At 34.5% G+C, this 23,278-nt stretch overlaps 1 protein-coding gene across 2 annotated transcripts in view; it reads left to right on the forward strand.

Moving 5' to 3' along the window:
• Positions 1-23,278, forward strand: part of GRID2 (glutamate receptor, ionotropic, delta 2) — a 1,517,061-nt gene that overhangs the window by 1,234,081 nt on the left and 259,702 nt on the right. For both annotated transcript variants that reach the window (XM_011932743.1, XM_011932751.1), the window contains one exon: positions 12,004-12,142. In XM_011932743.1, the coding sequence (XP_011788133.1) occupies positions 12,004-12,142 (139 nt within the window). The remainder of the gene's footprint in view (positions 1-12,003; positions 12,143-23,278) is intronic.

Genomic DNA, 23,278 nt, shown 5'->3' on the forward strand with positions numbered 1-23,278 from the left:
TTTAACCATTAACATTAAAATATATTAAAACTGAAATGCATTATTCATCCAGCATGGAACTCTTCAAACTAGAAGAGCACAAATAATGTAAAAGTGGTGGAAAGAAGAAACTGCTATTTATAAGCTTTACGTGTATTATAATGACGATGACATGTAAATACTAAGACAGAGAAGTCTACGGGAAATTTCCATTTCAGTTACATGATCTAATTCCTTGTAGCCTTCTTTTGTTTATTTGCAAATAGACCTATAGCCAGTCCATAACAATATTTAGTCATTTAGAACTAACTGAAATAACAATTGCATTAGTCAGATTATCAAGAGAGACAGAACCAATAGGATACATAGAGGCATACCTCGAGGATATTGCAGGTTCGGTTTTTGCCACCAAAGTAAAGCAAATATCCCAATAAAGTGAGTCACACAATTTTTATTTTCCAGTGCATATAAAAGTTAGGTTTACACTACACTGTGTTCTTTTAAGTGTCCAATAGCATTATATCTAAAAAACAGTATACATACCTTTGTTTAAAAAATACTTTATTGCTAAAAAATTCTGATGGAGAGACATGAAGTAAGCACATGCTGTGGGAAAATTGTGCTTTGCAACACAGGGTTACCACAAAGCCTCAATTTGTAAAAATAAGTTTGTAAAAAAAAAATTGTGTGAAGTTCAATAAAGTGAAATTCAATAAAACAAAGTATGCCTATATATATACAGATATAGATGTAGCTATAGATATTTGAGAGGGGATTTATTAGGGAAATTAGCTTACATGATTATGGAGGCTGAGAATTCTCGTGACAGGCTGTCTGCAACCTAGAGATTCTGAAACGCTAAGAAAAGCCTCAAAACCAGGGAAGCTGGTGATGTAATTCTCAGTCCCTGGCCACAGGCCTGAGAACCTGGGAATGGGGATGGGGTGGGGAACTAGTGTTAAGTCCTGGAGTCCCTAGGCCAGAAAACCAGGGGTCCTGATGTCCCAGGGCAGGAGGAAAACAGTGTGTTTTCGCTCCAGGAGACAGAGAAGAAATCCTTTCCTCTCCTTTGTTGTTCTGTCTGGGCCGCCAGCTAATTGGATGGTGCCCATCTACATTGAGGGTGAATCTTCCTCAGTCCGCTAAGTCACTCACCAGTCTTCTCTGGAAGCCCTCACTGAAACAGCCAGAAGTAACATTTTACCAGTTGTCTGTTCCTGAATCCAGTTGACACCTAAAATGAACCACAGCAAAAATAGAGAAATGACATTACCTATCACTATTTTTTCAATAAATCATGTTATAAAATGTGTTTGAAAATTCTTTTCACTTGTATGAGATATAAAAAACTAACTTCATTCACAAAATAGCTTTTCTTCATGGATTCTGTCAAAAGAGAATAAGTCAAAATATTTAAAACATTATATGTTTGAAGATGTTTATAGCAATGTAATATGTGATAGAATAAAAACCTCCAACTTTTCTAAATTAGGAGAATACTTAAATAAGCTATAGTAGAACTGACTGAGAAATATCATTCAGCCATTGAAGATGTAGTAAATAGGATACAAAATTGTAGGTTAGACCTGACCTTTACTACTGAAAATCACGTTAAAGATGCCAAAAAGGACATATCAAAAAATGCTACCTTGACCCCTTCCTCAATATTGGGCTTCTGAATATATACAATGGATACATACACTGGATTTCATTCTGGGAACTAGGTAAGAGGCTCTAAATTCCCACTCAGCAATTGAGGCTAGGTTTCTGCCCTCAGATGCGGAATTTTTCTATCCATACATACCAAGAAGCACCTTAACAGTTTATTAAGTATAACCTATAATTAATAGGTTGTATATTATGTAAATTATATAAATAGAAGCACCTATTTTATCTTTAAGGTCACTCTGATCAATGAACTATTTCTGCAGTTCTCTGAAGATCAATACACTTCAGTTACCGCTAATAAACAGCTATGACTCACTGTAGTAATTTTACCTCATCTCTTATAGCTAGTCATCCACACCAAGCCTTTACCTGGGATACTGCTTTCATTTTGGATCAACAAATGCAATTTATTGCAGCATTCTCAGCATTGTTAGCTGAGACTTCAGGGGACAGGAACACAGAACTCTTCAGAGATGCTTGTGTTCTACCCCCTTCCATGTGATTTTTTAATGTCTGTGTGTAGGGAGTGGCCCTCTCATGTAAGAGAGGTGACCAAGTTTCTTGGAACAGATTCATTCCAACATTCCCACCTCCCTGAATCTCTACAGTAGGCCAGGGAGGTTGTATATAGGTTATTTTCAAATTCCATTCATTTTTGGTTCATTCTTTAATTAGCCAATCTAATGAATTACCACCACCCCCTGTCCAAGTATCAAGTCAGCACATTAAATCCCAAATACGAAATCATTACCACCCATGACAATATATTTGCCCTAATAGAGACTTAATGTCATTCTATTTGGTGTAAACTTTTATAAGTGGGCTTTGTATTTCTCTGACTCAATTATTTTGGAACCTAATTTGTAGCATGGAGGCAATAAGGAGTAATGTGGTGAGTCCAAAAGAGATCTGTGAAATTTCCTATGTCAAGTTATTGAAAAGCATTTGTGCAGAAGAAGACTGATTCCCTCAGAAGTGGTGAGAGGTTGCTTCCAATAACAAGGAGGTTCAGAAGAATTTGAAAGTTCAAATTTCTTATCAATGCATGAGATATCTTATATGGCAGAAGATTTAATCAGCAATTAAACTGTGCTACAGTCAAACCTTAATCTTGTCCTCAGCAGTATCTACCCTAAAACTACAGGATTAAGAGAGTTCTTCAAAGCTGCCATCAAGGCATTAAAATTTTACCTTATTTCTGAGCTGAGTGTTCATGGCCTTAAGTTTCTCATTTGCACCCTGTATTCATTTGGAGGCTTCAGAGCAGTTAGCTGGAACCACAGTCTTCGAAATCACTATTATTGCCATGGCCTTGCGTTCCACCTGCACTTCATTCCATGCCAACACTGGTAGTTATTTGAACAATCATAATGTAACCACAGGCTATAAATTGTCACAGTTCCATTTCCCATCAGTATGTGCTACATAGATACCGGAGCAATCTGATTTCAATCTCATTTTTTGTGGTTCCGTTTCAATTACTAAATTTAAGAAGGAAGTGTGTCTACGAGGGTGGAGAGTGACAACAAAAATGAGCAGGGTCAGTGAGTCTTAGATCCCAGAGGGACTGCAGGCTTGATGGAGGGAGGAAGCTCAAAAGTTTGAAGATGGCATAGGAGATTGGAATGCTTGAAATTCAGATTACAGAAGGGTTTATATTACTGTTAATAATGGTAATATTCACTAACAGCTTAAAAGTAATGTCATTGCATTCAATAGAAAATAACTAAATTTAATGTAAATGAAACATTATTGAATATAAATTAGTTCCATTGAATGCCAAATGGAGTTTGAGATTTGAATTTTCTTTGTAAAAATAAAATCAAAATTTCAGAACCTTATTATCTGAGGCTTTGCTCTTGCCATGGTATTACAGGGTATATACCCAAAGGATTATAAATCATTTTACTATAAAGACACATACACACATATGGTTATTGCAGCACCATTCACAATAGCAAAGGCTTGAAACCAACCCAAATGCCCATCAATGATGGACTGGATAAAGAAAATATGGCACATTTATACCATGGAATACTATGCAAGCTTAGAAAAGAATGAGTTCGTGTCCTTTGCAAGGACATGGATGAAACTGGAAAACTCATTCTCAGAAAACTAACACAGGAACAGAAAACCAAACACCGCATGTTCTCACTCATAAGTGGGAATTGAACAATGAGAACACATGGACCTAGGGAGGGAAACATCACATAGCGGGGCCTCTTGGGGGTTGGGGGGCAAGGGAAGGGAGAGCATTAGGACAAATACCTAATGCATGAGTGGCTTAAAACCTAGATGACGGGTTGATGGGTGCAGCAAACCACCATGGCACATGTATACCTATGTAACAAACCTACAGGTTCTGCACATGTATCCCAGAACTTAAAGTATAATAAATACATACATATGTATACACACACACACGTACATACATACATACAAACTAAAAGGTAATTGTAAATGGAACAACTTTCTCACTGTAACACGATATGATTTTTGTGCTATCTCTCCCTACCACTAAAAGTCATCTCTTATACCGGTGATAGACATGTCATGTTGTAGAAAATCTGCCCTAGCTTGCAAATGGGTTAATATAGTGAACCCATTATGCTGTGGACAACAGGAAACCGCACTTGTATCTCTTGTTCACTTCCTTGTTACCCCCACATCTTCTGCCAAAAAAATAAAACATTAACAGATACGGTCACAGTGTCTCTCAATTTGCCTATTAATAAACTTTAAGAAATACTTATATAAAGGTGACTGGCATAAATGAAGCATTTCAGAGATGATATATACAATATCTCCTCCTGTTTTGACATGTAGAATATGCTTATGCTGGCAATGACTTCCACACCAATTCCAACAATATACTTCTTTGTTTTTCTACATTGTGATTCTGTAAGTATAAAACACTCTAATATTTATGTATATTTTAATTGATCAGTTTACATGAACTATTCAGTCTACTTGAATAATAATTTTCTATTTGCTATGAGTTTTTAGCCATTTTGTTAGTAACCTGTTTCCAATAAATATCCAACTCTTGAAAAAGGAAGGTTTATTTTTTTAAAAAAAGGTATTAATTAGTTTTCTCCCATTTTTTTCTAATCATAATTTATAAAAGAATCCCATCATTCCAGATTACAAATTAAAAATGTTGTGAGTCTTTAAACCCATAAGAAGTAGATTTACCAAACAGACAAATTGGAGACTCTTCAACAATTACTTTTTCATATTTCATGGAAACAAAGATACATATATACTCACACAGAATAAGACTTAGAACAATGAATTTTTGCCTGACTCAAATGGATTTATCAAATTTCCCAAACTTGCCTGAAGAAATTGCTTATTTTTAACAACTTTTATGAGTAAGCTAATGTATACAGTAGCAAGGTTAATGTAATTTTTCATGTGGTGAAACAATCACATCAAAATAAAAATCCGGTGAAGAAGATTTTCTTTAAAACAGAGGAGTCATTTGGAAAAGAAAAATGTTTCATGCTGTAGCAGAGTACTTTAAATTCATCAGGGGTTATAGGAATCCAAATACCCAACTTCAGAATCAGACCTTTGCACACCCTGAAGTGTCCTAAAGTATCAGGCTAATTTTTACAATATTTTTTTAGTAAGGTGAGATTATGGTTTTTTTTTTTTAACTTGGCATATAATTGTTTTGCCCTTTACCTAATTATCTCTTCCAGCATCCTGACTCTATGAAAGTGCATCTTTTTTTTCTAATTGTGGATAAAATAAGGAGAAAGAAAACATATCATCATTAAATTCACTATTCTCCTTTTCTTCTCTTATTTAGTTTTTAATTGTGAAGTATTATTTGCATACAGAAAAGTACGTAACAAATGGTGCAGCTCAGTGAATTGCCAGCAATGGGCCACCTGTGTAATTGCCACCTAGGGAAAGATAGAACATTACCAGTGACCCAGCCCCCATGGCCTTTTTCTCAATCATTTTTCACTCTCCCCAAAGGTAACCACACATGGGATCATCAGCACTGCCATTCATGTTACTTGCTTTTGAACAATTATTATACAGTGTGAATTGTTTTACCCAACATTAGGTTTGTAAAACCCATTAATGGTGTTGTGTATAAGTGAGATTTGCTTGTTTTCATTGTTGTGCAACATTTTATTGTTTGTGTTCAAAGAAAAACTTTAGACGAATGAAATTTAACAGAGTTGAATTGAGCAAAGAGCCATTCAGGAATCGAGGAGCCACTCAAACCAGATAGGTTCAAAGCAACTTGGGTCTGCTAACAAGATTAGATAATATTTATGGACAGAAAGAAGAAAGTGACATACAGAAAATGGAAGTGAAGTACAGAAACAGCTGGATTGGTTACAGCTCCACATTTGCCTTATTTGAACACAGTTTGAACAGTTAGTCACCTATAGTTGGCTGAAACTCTGTGATTGGTACAAGAGTAGGTTACAATCTGTTTATACATCCAGTTAGGTCACAGTTCACTATGCATGAAGAAACCTTCAGGCCAAACTTAAAATATGTAAGGAGGTATCCAGTCTACTCTCAAAGTATATTTGGGTTGTTTCCAGTTTAGACTGTTATAACAATGCTTCTAACATTTCTGTCTCTTGGTATGTGCATTCATCTAGTGGGTATACCTAAAGGGGGAAATTGCTGGATTCTAAGATATGCATAAATTAGTTTTCAGAGATTGTTTATCAGATTGATTGACTGAACCAATTTACAATCCCAACAACAGGGTACAAGCATTCTGATAGTTCCATGTCCTTGCTGACACTTGCTGTTGTATATTTTTTATTTTAATCATTCTAGTGACTGTGGAGTGGTATTTTTTTATTTTGTATTTCCCTAATAGTTAATGAGATTGCTACCTTTTCATATATTTATTGGCCATTGGTTATCATCTTTTATGAAACCTCCTATCCATTTTTCTGATTGTTGTCTCTTTTATTCTTGTTGATTTATAGGAGTTAATATTTATTGATAATTTTTTGTTAAGCATATATATTATAAATAACTTATACTGTGGCTTGTCTTTTCACTCTCTTTATGATATCTTTTTAACTACGAAGTATTATTGCAGTCAAATTATTAATCTTTTCTTTGTGTTAATGCATTTTGTGCTGTTTAATAAATCCTTTTCTACCCAAACTTGTAGTTATATTCTCCTATATAGTTTTCTAGAAGCTTTATTATTTACCTTTTATATTTATATATATAGGCTGCATGGCATTGATTTCTGTGTATAGTATGAGTTAAGAGACAAGTTTCATTATTTTTCATACATATGTCTAATTAACTTAGAACTACTTAATGAAAAGACCTCCCTTTCCCTGTAGTACACACTTTAGTGCAAGCTGGGTATAAATCAAGTGCCTATATATGCATGGACAACTTTCATTGATTTATTTGGTTTATCCTTGTACAACTAACCCACTGTTTTAATTACTATATTAATCTATAGTCATCAAGAGCCAGGTTTTTCTTCTTCCTGAAGAGTATCTTGGCACATTTTGTCCTTGTGCAACTTCATATAAACTTTACATTCAGCTTCAAGCACATTTACTTGTACACACACACATACACACAACCTGGGATTTTTAACTGGAAATTCACTGACTGAATCTATAGATCAATTTGAGGAGAATTTATATCTTTACAGTATTAAGTCTCTCAATCAATGAACATGCTATATCTTCCTTTATTTTACTAAAAAATAGTTTTACAGTTTTTCATGTAGAGGGCTCTCATATCTTTAAATGAGTTTGTTGCTAGTTATTTGATCATTTAATGCTATTGCAGATGATATCTGTTTTTTAATTCTATGTTGTAAGTGTTGCTATTATATACAAATATAATCTATTTTTGAACATTAATTCTGTAACATAGCAAGCTGATAAGTAATTTATTAATTTTAGTAATTTATCCTTTGTTCTCTTGGATTTCTACATACACATTCATACCATCACTAATCCATAACTTTTGTTTCATTCTTTCCAATTCTTAAATACTTTTTTCTAATTTTTTTTATTGGACTACAGAGTCCAGCACAACTTCAATTCAATGTTGAATAGAAATGTTAGCAATTTGTATCCTTTAAGACAGTCAAAAATTTTTATTTTATTAGTATGTGTGATACTTGATATAGATTTTCTTGAAGTACTCTTCATAAAAATAATGAACACTTTCTAAAGTTTCTAGTTTGCTGGTTATTTCTAGGTTTTGTTTTTTTGTTTTGTTTTGTTTTTGTTTTTCTAAGACTGAATGTTGAACTTTTATCTGTACCTTTTCTTCATCTGCCAAGAAGAGCATATAATTTTTCTCTTTTGGTCCTAATGTAGTGAATTACAATGATTGATTTTTTTAATGCCAAACCAATCTTGCTTTTATATAATAAACCTGATCTGTTTGTTTATTTATGCAATTCTCTGTTTGCTAATTTATTTATCTTTTGAATCTACAATCATGTGAAAGATTGGCCTGTAATTTCATTTTCTTGGAATAACTTTGTCAGGTTTTGTTATCAAAGTTGTGCTTTCTTTATATAATGGATTGAATAGTGTCTTGCTTTTTTCTAACTTCATGAGGAATCTGTGTACAACTAAAGTTAATTACTCCCTTGTATATTTGGTAGATTTTGTTAGTAAGACCACTGGCCTTGCATTTTTTGGTGGGTAGGTTTTAATTCCAGATTTGAAGTTTTTGATAGTTACAAATCATTTATATTTTCTATTTCTTTGGGGAGGAATTTTTTTAGAAATGTGTCCATATCATCTTAATTTTCAAATTTACTGGCATAAACTTGTACATAAGTTATCCTTCTATTATCTGTAACATCTGTAACAATGTGCTTTTAAAATTCCTGTTATATTTTTGTGCCTTCACTTATTTTCCTTATAAGTTTCAACAACTTATTTTGGTCTTTTTAAAGGACCAAACTTCTGTCAGATCAACTTTCGTCATTGTATTTCTTATCTATTTTGTTAATTTTTGCTCTTAATTGTTTTCTTCCTTGTACTTGTTTAAATTTAACTTGCTGTTTTGTTTTTTGTTTTTTTTTTTTTTGACTTCTTAAACTTGATAAGTAGCTCAGACTACTTTTCTTACACATTACAGCCTATCAGTTTTCCTCAATACAATTCAGCTGCATCCCATCTACTATCAAAACTTGTGAAATTTTGATACAGAGTATTTTTATTATCATCCTATTCAAAGTACTTTCCATTTCTCTGGTGATTTTCTTTGACTCATGGCTTCATTTCTGATTATTTGGGGATTTTCTTGTTATCTCAGTCCCACCTTCATTTGACAAGTCCTGGACCCCAATTTTGTTACCACCTAAGCATTGAATACTTTTCAAGTATTCCTCAGTTTGTTAGTTTCTTAGCTTTCTGTTTATAAATTGGCATGTGCCCCTCAGGGAAAAGCACTTCCAAATATGAAACTATCTTTCTGGGTTATTTTCTTCTCCAGGACTCTGGGCCTGTAAATTTTTACTGCCTCTTTAGCTCTGCAAATGCATTATATGTTCAATTTTTCTAGTTGTTGTCAGTGGGAGGATTGTTCTGAATGGCTTCATCCACCAACCATTACCAAAATTGGAAGTCAAGATTCCCATTACTTTTAATATTTTATTCCTAAGTGTAATGATCAAATAACATTTTATTTGCATTCTGCAAGATTATTTGAGCTCCTTGAATTGCAGTTTTTATAACAAAGATGAAAAAACTCAAGTATGCTTTTATGTGGGTGATAGCAACTCTAATCAAGGCTAAAACTTTAATAGAAATGAACCCCCAATTAGCACTTTCATTCATAAATGTATTGTTCTACTTTTGTTATACATATTAACATCTTTTAGTCTTTGGCTATCATCTGGTTCACATTTTATTATTATTTTTTCAATTAGCTATTTTGACCAGAAAATCCTCATGTGGATGTAAAAATAAATATTTTATTTTGCTTTTACCTTTCAAAAGCTGGGTAAATATTTATTTTGCTTTGAAGAAGAAAGTATATAAAATGCATTGTAACTTATTTTGAAAAATGTGTTCCAGATATCAGAGTTCAGCCTGTTCTGAATACAACACATCAGGGGAATAGCTTAGAATATAACCAAAGGGTGTACTTACACTACATAAAAAATTTAGACATATTACATAATGAGAACTAATGGTTGTAATAAAAATATGCCTGATATTATAGCAAATCAAAAATCAAATCCTGTTGTCATTCACATATTGATAGAACTACATGAATCTAGTATTATATCTCTTTGATTTATTTCCACTGTGAGTATAAAACTAACTCCTTTTAGAAGGCCTGTTAATAGTTCATATATAGCATGTATTAGTCTAACAATATTGCCATAAAAAATAACACAGACTCAGTGGCTTAACAATGGAAATTTACTTCCTCAAAGGTCTGGAGGCTGGAAGTCCAAGATCAAAGTGTCAACCGGTTTGGTGCCTCCTGAGGCCTCTCTCCTTGACTTGCAGATAGTCACCTTCTTCTGTGTCCTCATATTGCCTTTCTTCTGTGCATGTGCATCCCTGGTGTCTCTTCGTCTTCTGATAAGGACATCAGTCATGTTGGATTAGAACTCTATGCTTACAATCTTACTTTACCTTAATTACTTATTTAAAGGGCCTATCTCCAAATAATCATATTGTGGGTTAGAATTTCAGGACATGAATTTGGGAGAGAAACAAGTTAGTCCCTAACACAGCACATACTCATTCAAAAAACATTACCCACTTAACATGGGTCAGGGACTATTCCTATATCAAAAATTATACAGGACAGAAATAAACAAAAATGTTTAAAGCCTAATACATTGTTATTTTTAAAAAGATAAAGGAATTGGCAGTGTAGGGTTGTGAGGAGTTATTTTAGATAGAGTGGTGATAAAATATTTTTATAAAAAGATATCCTCCAAGCAGAAACCTGAAAAAAAATTTAAGAAGACAGAATTTATGAATTATAGAGGAGAGAATTTTAGGCATAACCATTTGCAAATACAAGTGCCCTGGGACATATATTGGCACGGCTCTATAGAGGAACTTTCAAGAAAGCCATTGAGAGAATGGTAAGAAAGAAAGTCAGACAACTGACCTAAGATGAGTATATATAGAGCCTTGTAAGCCTTGGTAGAGATTTTTTATTTTATTTTGTTAAAGAGTTCTGGGAAGCCACTGGGAGCTTTGATCAAGCGAATCCCATTGATCTGATTTTCATTTATAAGAGCACCATAGTAATAGACTTAGGAGTGGTACTCTCTAGAAGGTAGACAAATAGGGAAACCACATGAGCCATTCAGTAGTAGAGTCAAAGATGTCATCTTTGAATTGGGTGTCAGCAGTAGACAGGATGAGATGAAATAGGATTTGGGATGTGATTTGAATGTAAAGGTGACAGGACTTGCTATTGAAGAAGATGTTTGAAAATTCCTATTTTGGGTCTGAGAAATAAAGTAAATAGTGGTGCTATTCCCTGACATGGTATGGACTGGCTTGAAGGAGAGTTAATTTAGGAGTAAAATAAAACGAGTTCTGTTTTAGAAGTCATAAGTTAGAGATGCATATTGGATTCCAAGTGAGAATCATGTAGGCCTTTATCTATAGCTCTCTAGAGTGAGTCAGGGTAGGGGGCTAGAAATATAAATTCTAGTGTTATTGAAGTATACTGTAGATCATAGTCAAAGTCAGGGGACTCATTGATATTATCCAGAGTGAGACTATGGACAAAGAATAGAAGCAGTCTAAGGACTGAGCCCAAGAACACTCCAACATTTAAAAGATGGAAAAGAGGATTCTGCAACAAGACTGTAAGAATAGGAAGTCAATTGAAAGTAGAACAAAACAAGTATGTGATGCTGAAGCCAACACTAATATGTGTGATCCCGTGATCATTAACAAGCTATGTTTCAAGAGAATATAACAAAACAAAAATTCAATATTATTTATTTAGCTGGAAATCTGAAAATTTCCATTAAATATAGGCATATCAGTATTAATATCACCTAACTAATGAATAATCAAGCCCTTGGAAATAAAGTTATATACTGTGATTCTAATAAAAGGGTAATTTATAGGGTTGAACAGGAAGGGAGAAGAACTATCATTTAAACATGGCATACTAAATATTTATCATGCTTCTTTTGGCCGGATCTTTCATAATCTCATAAAAGAGAATTAAATATGGAGTGATGAACATATAGAGATCTACGTTGATGTTAAGCAGAAAAATTTCTCACTACTTGAAAGTTAATTTGGTGTTGAATATAGATGACTTCAGATCTTCAATAAATGCTAGATGATGTTCTTTTTATCTCTTTGCTTCTTTCCACAGGTGGAGAGGTCCCGTACACGACTCTGGCTACCCGAATGATGATGGGGGCTTGGTGGCTATTTGCTTTGATTGTTATCTCATCTTACACAGCAAACCTCGCTGCTTTCCTCACTATCACACGCATTGAAAGTTCCATCCAGTAAGTAGACAATGTTTCCATTAGCCACAAAGCATGAGAAATGATGAGTGGCCAAAGCTATCTGAGAATAAGTATATGGTGTCTTATAATAAATATACAACTTCCCTTTGAGTAAAGGATCAATTTTGTGTTACTGCAGAGTAGCACTGGTTAGTCCAAGTCCTGAAAATGCAGTATTGGTAGAGCATTTTTTATAAAATAAAATTTTGGCTACTATTTGAATGTTGTTTCTCACATTTTCCTGGAAGGATAACACATCTTCAGAATTTTAATATCCACAAAGAATGACTATGTCTGGCTAACATTGTGAAAAGGAAGAAAAAAAAGAGTCAAACTTAAAAGAAAATCTTTGCCTTGAATCTGTCCCATTATGTACTGTCAGAATAAATAGTTGAATAGGTACAGATAGATGAGAGATAGATGGATGACTTGGGATTGGGGAGAAAAGAAAAGGGAGGGGAATAGCAATCAACAGAAAATTATAGTATTTCAGTGACCTCATTCTGTTTTTCTCTTCATTATATTATACTTCATGTGGTTCTTATTGCTGCTGTTTACTAGCTGCAGTTGGAATGGTGGGATGCACTTACTTAATCCTAAAAGTTACCTAAACTGGTGTCTCCCAATTCACATATGCCATTTCCATGAGCCTGTAGAGCCCAAGGGTCTTTTATCCACCACGGCCAGTTTTGCTTTTGTGGTTTCATGCTATAAGATCAGCACTACAGTATAATATCTGCCTTATTAGAACATAATGTTCTATATATGGTTTTAAGAAAAATTTTCCTGAAAATGTTTATTCATCCCAGGATAAGTTTGAATTTTCCTAAAGTTGAACATTCATTTCCCAAAAAGCTGGAAATTCAAATTCAGAAAATTAGATATGTCAGGGAATTCCTTAGGAATGTAACTTGTTTGGAAAAGATAATGTGAGTAGTTATTTTCTTTTAAAAAGAATGTAAATTCATTAGTAGCCATAAAACTATTATAACATAATACCAAAAAAAATAAGAATTATCTATAAATAAGTAGGGTATTTTTTTCAATTTGCTCATTATACAAATTGAAACAATAATGCTAATAAGTAGTCAATTATTTTATCCATTCATAAAAATGATGTTTCTAGTTTCTCTCATCAAATCATGCTGCTCAAGTTGTTTTCCAATTATTCCTTTGATACAGAAACTTCATATTCCCCCAATGTATTGTCCATGTAACCAGATCTATGTGTGACATAAATTACAAATCATACACAGTGAAACTTATACCATTGAGGGAAATCTTATACTGGTGACCCCATAAGCATCATACTTTAAGCAATATGAAAATGATTACAACAGCCCAGCCAAAAGATCAATGAAATGAGTAAAATTATGAAAATAATAATAAACATTTATTGATCACTTATAAAATGCCAGATCTTTTGATGAGTGTTTTATATGCATTAGCTCATTTAAAACTTACCATCATCTTCAAAAATACATACAATCAATAACTCACTTTATAAATGACAAAACTAAAGTCGAGAGGATAAGTAACTCACCCAAAGTCTGCGGCTAGTAAGTGACTAAGTAAAGACCAAACCTTAAATCTGGTTCCTGAGCCTACATTCTAACTGCATCATGTTAGTTCCCACACCACACTTCAACTTGAATTTCTGTGTGGATCTTAGTTTTTAGAGAACACAAGAAGAAACTTGTCATAGCATTTTCCACTGCTAAGGGATGTAAAGGATGAAATTCTCCAAATCCTCAACTGGTCTGAGTATCAAAAGTTAGATGACTTTTGTGTTGTAGGCGTGTAGGCATATATCCCAACATGAGTTAATTATGTCTATAACTGGTATCCACCATTCAGGGTAAGACTTTGGCAAATCCAACCAATAGAAGTCATTTTAAGAAAAATAGTTTAATTGTCAAATAAAAATTGAACATATTTAAGGTACACAATGTGATGATTCAATATACATATGTATTGTGAAACAATTACCACAATCAAATGCACCATCCATGCTGTGCGTTAGATTCCCACAACTTGTTCATCTTCTGAAAGTTTGTACCCTTTGACCAACATCTCCTCATTTCTCCTATACTCTAGCCCCTGGCAACCACCATCCTACTACTCCTTCTAAAAGTTTGACTTTTCTAGATTCTTCATATAAGTGATATCATATAATATTTGTCTTTCTGTGTTTGACTTATTTCACCTAGTGTAACATCCTCCAAGTTCATCCATGTTGTTGCAAATGGCAAATAGCAAAATAGTTCTTAATCATTAAAATTGAGTATTTTATTTCATTAATATATTTCCTATCAATTATGTTGAATGTGTCACATTTTGGGTATCCTTAAAGCTCAAAATTTATGTAGTTCATATCTGACTTTGAAATGTTTTTAAATAAATAAATCATAAAAACTTTAAATGAAATAACTGATCCTATGCAGTGAACAACTATCATAGTAGTAAACAAAAAATCATGGTTAACATTGACTGAGAAGTTATAATGAACCAGAAGTTAAGCATATTACATGTGTTATCTCATTTATTCCACAGAATAAGCTTAATAATACAAGTACTTCTCTTATTGCTATTCTATGGATGAAGAAACAGAGTTTTGGGGGATAATGCTTAAGATTACACACTCAATAAGTGTCAGAGTTGAGAGTCCAACCCACATCAATCAGATACCAATCCATGGTCTTACCTGTCAAATTATTTTTTTATCTGGTGGTGGCTCCTAGAATTTGTTCACTTGATCTGATATTTCTCTGAGGTTGCAGACTTTGTGATGTCTGTAAATCTGAGTTATTTAGTTATTACTAACTTTGCTAGCACCAGTTTTTATCTAGACTTTTATGCAATAGTAGTGGGAGCAGAAGCCTGTCTCAAATTTTTACATCCATAGGTTTGTCTAAAAGTAAAACCTGATGGAAAAAGATTGTAATTTCACATCATGTTTCCCTCAAGTGTAGTTCTACTGCCCAAAGTAACTGAGCATTCATTTTTTAAAAAATTATTCCTTTCCAATGCCAACTGGCATTATTAAAGTCATCAGTGGGTATAATAAATCTCTACTTTCTTATAATATTATCACTGGACTAATTTTGGAAGGAGAGAATCAGAGCCAAATAAGTTAAAAGAAGCCAGATTCCCTCCCGAAATTTAAAGATATCTTCTAATTTCATGCCCCAACAGTGTTGGTAAACATAATTACCTGCACTGTTTCTTGGAAACATTCAAAGTTTCATTTGTAATTAATGCCAAAGTTTCTTGGGAAGATTCTAATTTTTCTTAGAAAAGAGAAACTTTTTTTCAAAGTAGCATTCAATGTCATGCTTCTTAATCATTTATATCCATAAGATTTGCTCATCACTAAATGAAGCTGCAGTGCGTATCAGTACACTTTTTCCATCCCAATTTTGCTGTGCCTTTGGCAAACACATGCCAACCATAGCTTCATTTCCAAAATTCAGCGTTGCTTCTGCAGACTACAGTGGGAAGAGGTGGTTAGAGGAATGTCAGTTAAGGGGAGGGGGCGGGGATGGGGGAGAGAAATCAGCTTCTTTGAATTGATGGTTAACAGAAACTCTTCTAGATTGGTAGGAGCAATCTAATAGATTTATTTAGGGGAAGCTGAGTAATTTCATAAAATTTTACCTTGTTTTTAAAATTAGATATCTATGAGCATCTAATCTAACTGGAACTTGTTTTTTGGTTTGTTTGTTTGTTTGTTTGTTTTTTGAGGCAGAGTCTTGCTCTGTCACCCAGACTGGAGTGTAGTGGCATGATCTCTGCTCACTGCAAGCTCTGCCTTCCGGGTTCACACCATTCTCCTGCCTCAGCCTCCCAAGTAGCTGGGACTACAGGCGCCCACCACCACGCCCGGCTAGTTTTTTTTGTTGTTGTATTTTTTTAGTAGAGACCTGGTTTCACCATGTTAGCCAGATTGGTCTTAATCTCCTGACCTCGTGATCCACCCGCGTCGGCCTCCCAAAGTGCTGGGATTACAGGCGTGACCCACCACACCCAGGCTGGCACTTGTTATTAATAAAAGTTTTGAAAGGGAAATTTCCTTGGAAAAGATAACCCATAAATTTAATTTCATATCCCTTCAGTGATCTGGGCAGCACATCATAACTACATCCTGTGTTTAATATAATATAATGTGACAGAGTATGACACAATTCAGTTTTTAAAGGGAAAAAAATGCCATTTCCACAAGACTCTAATGACAATTTGGGCTTTTTCATTCCCACTGAGAGGTAACAACATATAGTTAAACACCTATTTTAAAATAAGGTATTGTTTTCAAACACCTAGAAATTGGAATGAATTTTTTTCTCTTGATAACTAGACTAATAGTGGCAATGGTAAAATGGAGCATGTGAAGCTTTGAAGGTACCTCAGAGTAAGCACTGGGTAATAGCATCATCATTGGTTCTGTTTGCCTTTATTGTAATATTACTTTCAAGAGCTACCTAGTTCACATAAAAGTGAAAATAGCTACGGGAAAATCAGGATTGCACAGTTATATTTATTAATAACTTTAGAATCAAATTGGTCTTTAGTGACAAAACTCGAGTTTTTTCATTCCCAGGAGCTGCAATTAAACTTGGATCTACTCAAAGAGATCCCAACATCCTACCATATTTTTGTGTTCAGTGCTTTCCTTCTCCATAATGCTTAAGGTTGGACTAAACAAATATTGAGTTGATTCTGCCACTGAATCTAACTAATCTGGGGTAACATTGCTTTCCAAACTGATACAAAAAGAGATCCATAAATATTCTATTACTAAAGAAGAACCCCTTTTCCCGAGCATATCATAACAGCATTTTTGCCATCACCTTGGTCTACATTTTGAAAAGGAAATAATTATCGAGCAATTTTTTTCTAAGTGTTCACAGGTGAGTATGATCTAATTATGCTTAGAAATTCAAGCATCACCAAATCTGGTACTAAAGCCTGGGGACACAGAGAATGGTAGCAAGTGGCAGATACTCTGTAAAGAAAAGGAAAGTGGGACTAAGTTGTCAAGGGCATGGTAAGACTTATTAAGGAATTTGGAATTTTTCCTGGAGGTAATGGAGAGTGGCATTATTGTAGAAAGACAACTTTATCTGTGGAGAGGAGGACATGTGGGAGAGAGAAAATGTAGGTGTGCATGAGAGGCCATTAAAGTTGTCTAATGCATGTATATTTACAGCAATTAACTAGTATGTCTCTATTTGATCCATTTGTGCTGCTACAGCAAAATACCTAGGACTGAGTAATTCAGAAAGAATAGAAATTTATTTCCTCACAATTCTGGATGCTGGGAGGTCCAATATCAAAGTGCCAGCAGGTTGAGAGTCTGGTGAGGGCCAGGTTTCTGTTTCCAAGATGGTACCCTGGCTGCTGTGCTATGTCCTCACATGACAGAAAAGATAGAAAGTCAAAAGGGGACAAACTCATTCCATCAAACTTTTGGTAAGGAACTAATCCCAGACATGACAGCAGAGGCTTTATGGCCTAATTGTCTCCTAAAGGCCCCCCTCTTAATATTATTGAACTGGGGATTAAGTTTGAATATGAATTCTGGAAGGAACACGAGAATTAAAATCATAGCAATTAAATTTTTAATTTTAATTTTTATATATTCATTACTAGGATATAGAAATACAGTTGTTTTCTGTCTGCTGATTTTATCTTATAATCTTGCTAAGCTCATATCTTAGTTCTAGGAGTTTTTGGTAGATCCTTTGGGATTTCCTAGGTATAACTTGTAACCTTGCTAAGCTCATTTATTACTTTTAGGAGTTTTTGGTAGATTCTTTGGGATTTTCTAGGTACACTTTATGCCATTTTCAAAGTCGGATGGTTGTATCATTTGTCTTTCTCATCTGTATACCGTTTATTTTCTATTTTGCCTTTTCTTTGCTGGATAGAGCTTACAGTACTGTGTCAAATTAAGAGTAGTGAGAGTGAATATCTCTGCTTTGCTCCTGATCTTGCTGGAAAAACAGTCTTTGACTATTAGGTATGACATTATCTGTCAAGTTTTTTATTGTAGACATTATTTCTCAAGTAGAGGAAGTTCTCTTCTATTCCTAGTTTTCCATGTGTTTTTCATCATGAACAGGTGTTGGATTTTAACAAATGCTTTTTCATTTTTTATTGATTGGTATGCTTGGGTAATTTTTCTTTATTAGCCTGTTTAGTGGATTGCATCATTTGTTTCAAGAACTATTTTTAAAATAAGGTATTGGCTAACTGTAATCACCTCTTCTATTTCTTCTCCATCTTTTTCTCCAAGTCTTGATTTTCTGCTTGATTTTCTTCCCTTTATTGATTTGAGTCAATAAAATATCATGACTGCCCTGCCTGCTGCTTCCTATCTTATTTTCTTTTCCCTTATGTTATCTATTGCTCCTCTCTCTCCATTCTCTTCCCATTACAGTTTATCCACTGGAGTGTAGAGTCCAGACTGTTACCTTCTCCCATCCTCAAAATTGGCTTGAAAAACTTGATTATTACTTCATCCAATCAAGATGAATACAATTCCATTAGCAAAGCATATTGAGCCCTTCTGGCCCATCCACATTTCTGTCCAGGGACACCAATGAACTCCTCATTTTCATGCAACAGTCAAGTTAGACTCTTATGGGACATTGCATGCCTTTCTGGAGCTTTACATGCTCTTCTCTCTCCCTGAAATGGCTCAAAACCCCCTCTCTTCTGGTATCTTCCATTTTCCCAGGCATAATTAGTCATTACTACACATGTGCCTTCTCTTTGTGATTTTAAGTTCTTCAAAAGCAAAGACTATGTTATATCCATCTTGGTACTGCTAGAGTGCCTCTCAGAGTACCTGCAATAGTATGAATAAGAGCAGCTAACATTTCTTGAGTGCTTGCTATGTGACAGCTAGTTTTCTAAACACTTTGCATGGGTTTTCTCATTTAGTCTTTGTAATAGCCCCATGAGAGATATGTTATTATCATCTCTATTTTATAAATGATGAAACTAAAAGCTAGGGTAGTAAACCCAGGAAATCTAGCACTGTAACTTTTTATCAGGGGAACATATTGTTTGCTAATTACAAATACACTAAACTTTTATTGTATGAAATAAGTAAATGAATAAATGACATCCATAAGGGTTACTATAAGTTTCTTAGGAAATAAAGAGAGCTTTGCAGAAAAGAATTAATGGCAGCAGGATGTTTAGCTAAGTTATTTCCAGGTATTTCTAAGTTATGTGGTATCCAAACGTCAGTAATAGGAGACTGGATTCAAACAAATCTGCATTCAAATTATTTGCCACTTAATAGCTCGATGACTTTGTCAGGATTTCATAATTATTATAAACCATATTTTCCCTAAGAGTAAAAAGGGGATAGATTCAACTTCATAGGTTTAGTGTAAAGATTAAATGAAAAAAAGTCAAAAGGCATGAATAATATAGCACAGTTCATGGACAGCCCCTACCTAACATTTGCTTCCATTCTTCTACATTTTCTCCAGGCACTCATGTAGATTCCCTGGACTGTCTTTCTCTCTGCCCCATTTTTGATGGTATTTTTGTCATTTTGTCCACAATTCTATACATTAATTGTTCCTTTGACCTGATTCACCTAAATCTCAAAGTTTCTTGCTTATGGAGCTACCGTTTCTGACACAGATGTCACCATCCTACCTTACGGTCTGATTTGCTGAGGGTTGTCTTTTGGCCCTGCTGCTTAATCCTCTCATTCCCCCGAAAGTAAAAGCAAAACAAACAAACAAAAATCTGATGCATCTGGAAGCCTTATCTGGATTTAGGCATAAATAAGGGCTTGGAAGAATGATTCACTCTGTTATCTGACCTTAGCTAGTGACTAACTAGCACTGAGATCAAGTTGCTACTAATAAAGACTGGCAAGACCCCTGGGTCAGGATACATATTTGCCAGGCAAGTTTTCTCTCCTAACTCATCGTTATTTAGCTCTCTCATAATACACAGCTCAAATACCACTTATTCTGTATATCCTTGCCACATATTCATAACTGCATTTAGTGTCTCCCTTTTTTGAACCACTTCACATCTACCTCACTTACACTCTGTATTGGAATACTATTCTACTTGTTTTACTTCCCTATTAAAATGCATATTCTTGAGGGTTGTTGTATCATCTTTGTACCAGTTCAGTGCCTTATGTAGTATATTGCGTGGGTACTTAGTGGGTTACAAGTAAATATTCACTCACTGAATGAACTAGAAAGACATTTTTTAGAATCTGACCTGGGAGTATGAAACTCCATGACTTGTATGTGTACCCCATTTAAAAAATTAGATAAAAATATGAAAGCCATTTCTTTGACCTATTATTTCAGGATAAGAGTGGAAACCCAAAATGGTATGCTCTCTGAGTATCCTTTGTGTCACCCACTCACTCTTCAGTCTTCCAGTGGGTGCCTTTTTTATAGCTCTCAGTAGACAATTGCACACTTTATTAGGAGCAGCCAAAATGAAGGTGGATGAAGTGAGAGAGGCCTGGCTCATACTGCCTTTCTGTTTCATTTTAGTAGAGAATTGTATAGGCTTAACTCCAGAACACACAAGCACTGCAGCAGAGGAAGACATTCATCTCCTTACTCTCTATTGTTAGTGTTGAAATGGCTTACTTGTCCTAGCACTTAAGTACTACAGTGATGGATGTTTCCCAAACGTACAGCCATCTCGATGTCATAGACAGAATTTTGTCTCTCTTTTGGAAAAAAGTTAAAATTTCCTAGAAGAATATTGGTCTTTCAAAGCCACCCTTCAGTGAGCATTTAATTAAAAGTTGTCTCACAGTTTGTCTGTGGCTCCTAGGAACAGGGCTATATTAGCATTTCCACAGACTCTGTTTACACTGAGCTCACCAAGACAAAAACTTCACCAATTTCATAATCTTCCACAGCTTCTAAAATAATCTTCTTCTGAACAAGATGAATCATTCTTGACAAATCAAATCCTTCTCTTTTTCTCTCTCTTCCCAATCTTGCTCCTTTAAGCCTAGAAACCTATTAAGTACTGTACTCAAGAATATAAAGTCCTGTCTCTTCTCCATTTCTTGTTATTTTCTTCCCTTACTGAAGTCTGCTGAATAAATAAATTCTGTCTACCACAAACTTATAGATATGGTTTAAAAAAAAAAACCCTATACTTGGAGTATACTGCTTAGTCATTGTGGAGGACGTAGTTTGAGTATGGAGAATCCTTTTGTGAAATTAATGTGGGAAGAGTAGTGATGAAAATCAGCAAGACTGGAGTTGGCAGGCAGGGCTGTTTGGCAGAAGAATACTGTTAAAGGAGACTGAAGACTTAGGTTCAAGTCTCTTTTCTCCTACTAAAAAATAAGGCAAATTTTAAAACCACTTTGCACTTCTGTTTTTCATCTTTTAAAAAAGTGATCCAATTCTTTGCTCACTGCACAAATATTTGTTCCACAGTTTGAATGATGTTATTTTCCACGTCCCTTCAGGCATAAAATTTTGTATCAACTATACCAATGAGATATCTTATTAAACAAGATGTGAGATAAAACTGATACTCACATGAAAACCTGATTAACGGATATCTTAAGTTGAAAGGCAAATCGGAAAAGAAAATCTTTTTTTGTCATATCTTCTTATTTTCTTTTTCTAGTTCTGTATTTCCAGTCCCATTTTTCTTTCCCTACCCTCCCGATCATGCCAGTAATGTTGGTATGCTCCACACTCTACTACTAAGTATCTGTTTGACCCCATTAATTCTCTGATGCTCTTAGTTCCTCCATAGTTCCTGTCATCTAAAGATATTTAATTTATTTTAATGACTTTCTCCTCCACTCCTACACACACACACACACACACACACACACACACACACACACCTACTACAGTCCCCATTTTTTAAGCCCTGATGCTAAGGAGGGATGATGCTAGATAAGAGCCAGATGCCCTAGCTAATGGCAAGTGGTGAGGAAGGCGAAGGCGAGGAATAAGGTCAAAAGCTTGCTGGTGGGCTGCTTTTATGCAGATTTCGATTGTACTTCTCTGAGAGCGATGCTACAGAATTCGCAAGATTTGCTGTTGACTTGGGGGTGTGGAGCACATTTGCAGAACAGTTTGGGTATTTATAATCTCAAAATAGCAGTTAATAAGACCTGGCCCTCAGGCATCAAGATATGTATTTAATACCAACTCTTCCTGAAATTTCTCAAAAAGGAAATATCACCTACTTGAGAATAGAGGACATGTTCTCTGAATCATTCTAAGAATAAAAATAAAAAAATATATTTATTTTGAGAAATTCACAGACCTACTGGACTGGGAAGAGAAATGTATCTTTTGCATTTGGAAAATGTTGAGTTATCAGTAGAGACTTGGTCCCCTGTTCCTGTGTTATGAAGAGCCAGGATTTTGGGGTTTAGTCGTGTTCATTAGATGCCTCACTGAAACTATGACCTTCTACCTTACTTTGACAATAATGTTTCACTGGTTCTTTAAATAGGCTATTAAATTAGCCTACATTTATTCATGGTAACGTATTTCTCCTAGTCTTTTATTTCCCACTGTGAAATTTTTGCTAGCATGATTAATGTTTTTGAGCTCTTCAAAAGATCTTATAGAGGAAATCACAAATTATTATTGATTCCTCATTTGAATTCACACTGTATTCATTTGGGTCGTTGTTTCATGTAGTATTATTATGTATTATTGTGTCAGAGCTTGTTAGTAGGCCATACACAAGGTAGTGATCAATAGTTCAATGTCAGCCTTGGAGGGTATATTGAATAAATTTTTTCCATAAGTCAGCATTGGTCTTAGATTCTAATTAACATTTTCAGTGTTGATTTGAAGTATGGAATAGGGAGTAAGCTTATTAAATATGCAGATTACTCTATATTGAGTAGGGGTGATTATTGACTAGAACTACACTGTAAGAATGTATAAAGACCTTTACAAATAAAACAAGGTGATTAGAAGTACGATGAAATTTAATAGGGACAAATATGTGATAATTCACTCAGAGATGGAAAAAACAATCTGTGTGTGTATATTTGTGTATGTCTGCGATAATTTCAGTATAAACCATCTGTCAATTATAAATTTGAAATATAGCATTAGTGTTAATTTTTTTTGTTTGTTT

This window comes from Colobus angolensis, unplaced genomic scaffold (assembly GCF_000951035.1).
Source record: "Colobus angolensis palliatus isolate OR3802 unplaced genomic scaffold, Cang.pa_1.0 Scaffold123, whole genome shotgun sequence".
Classification (NCBI taxonomy): Eukaryota; Metazoa; Chordata; class Mammalia; order Primates; family Cercopithecidae; genus Colobus; species Colobus angolensis.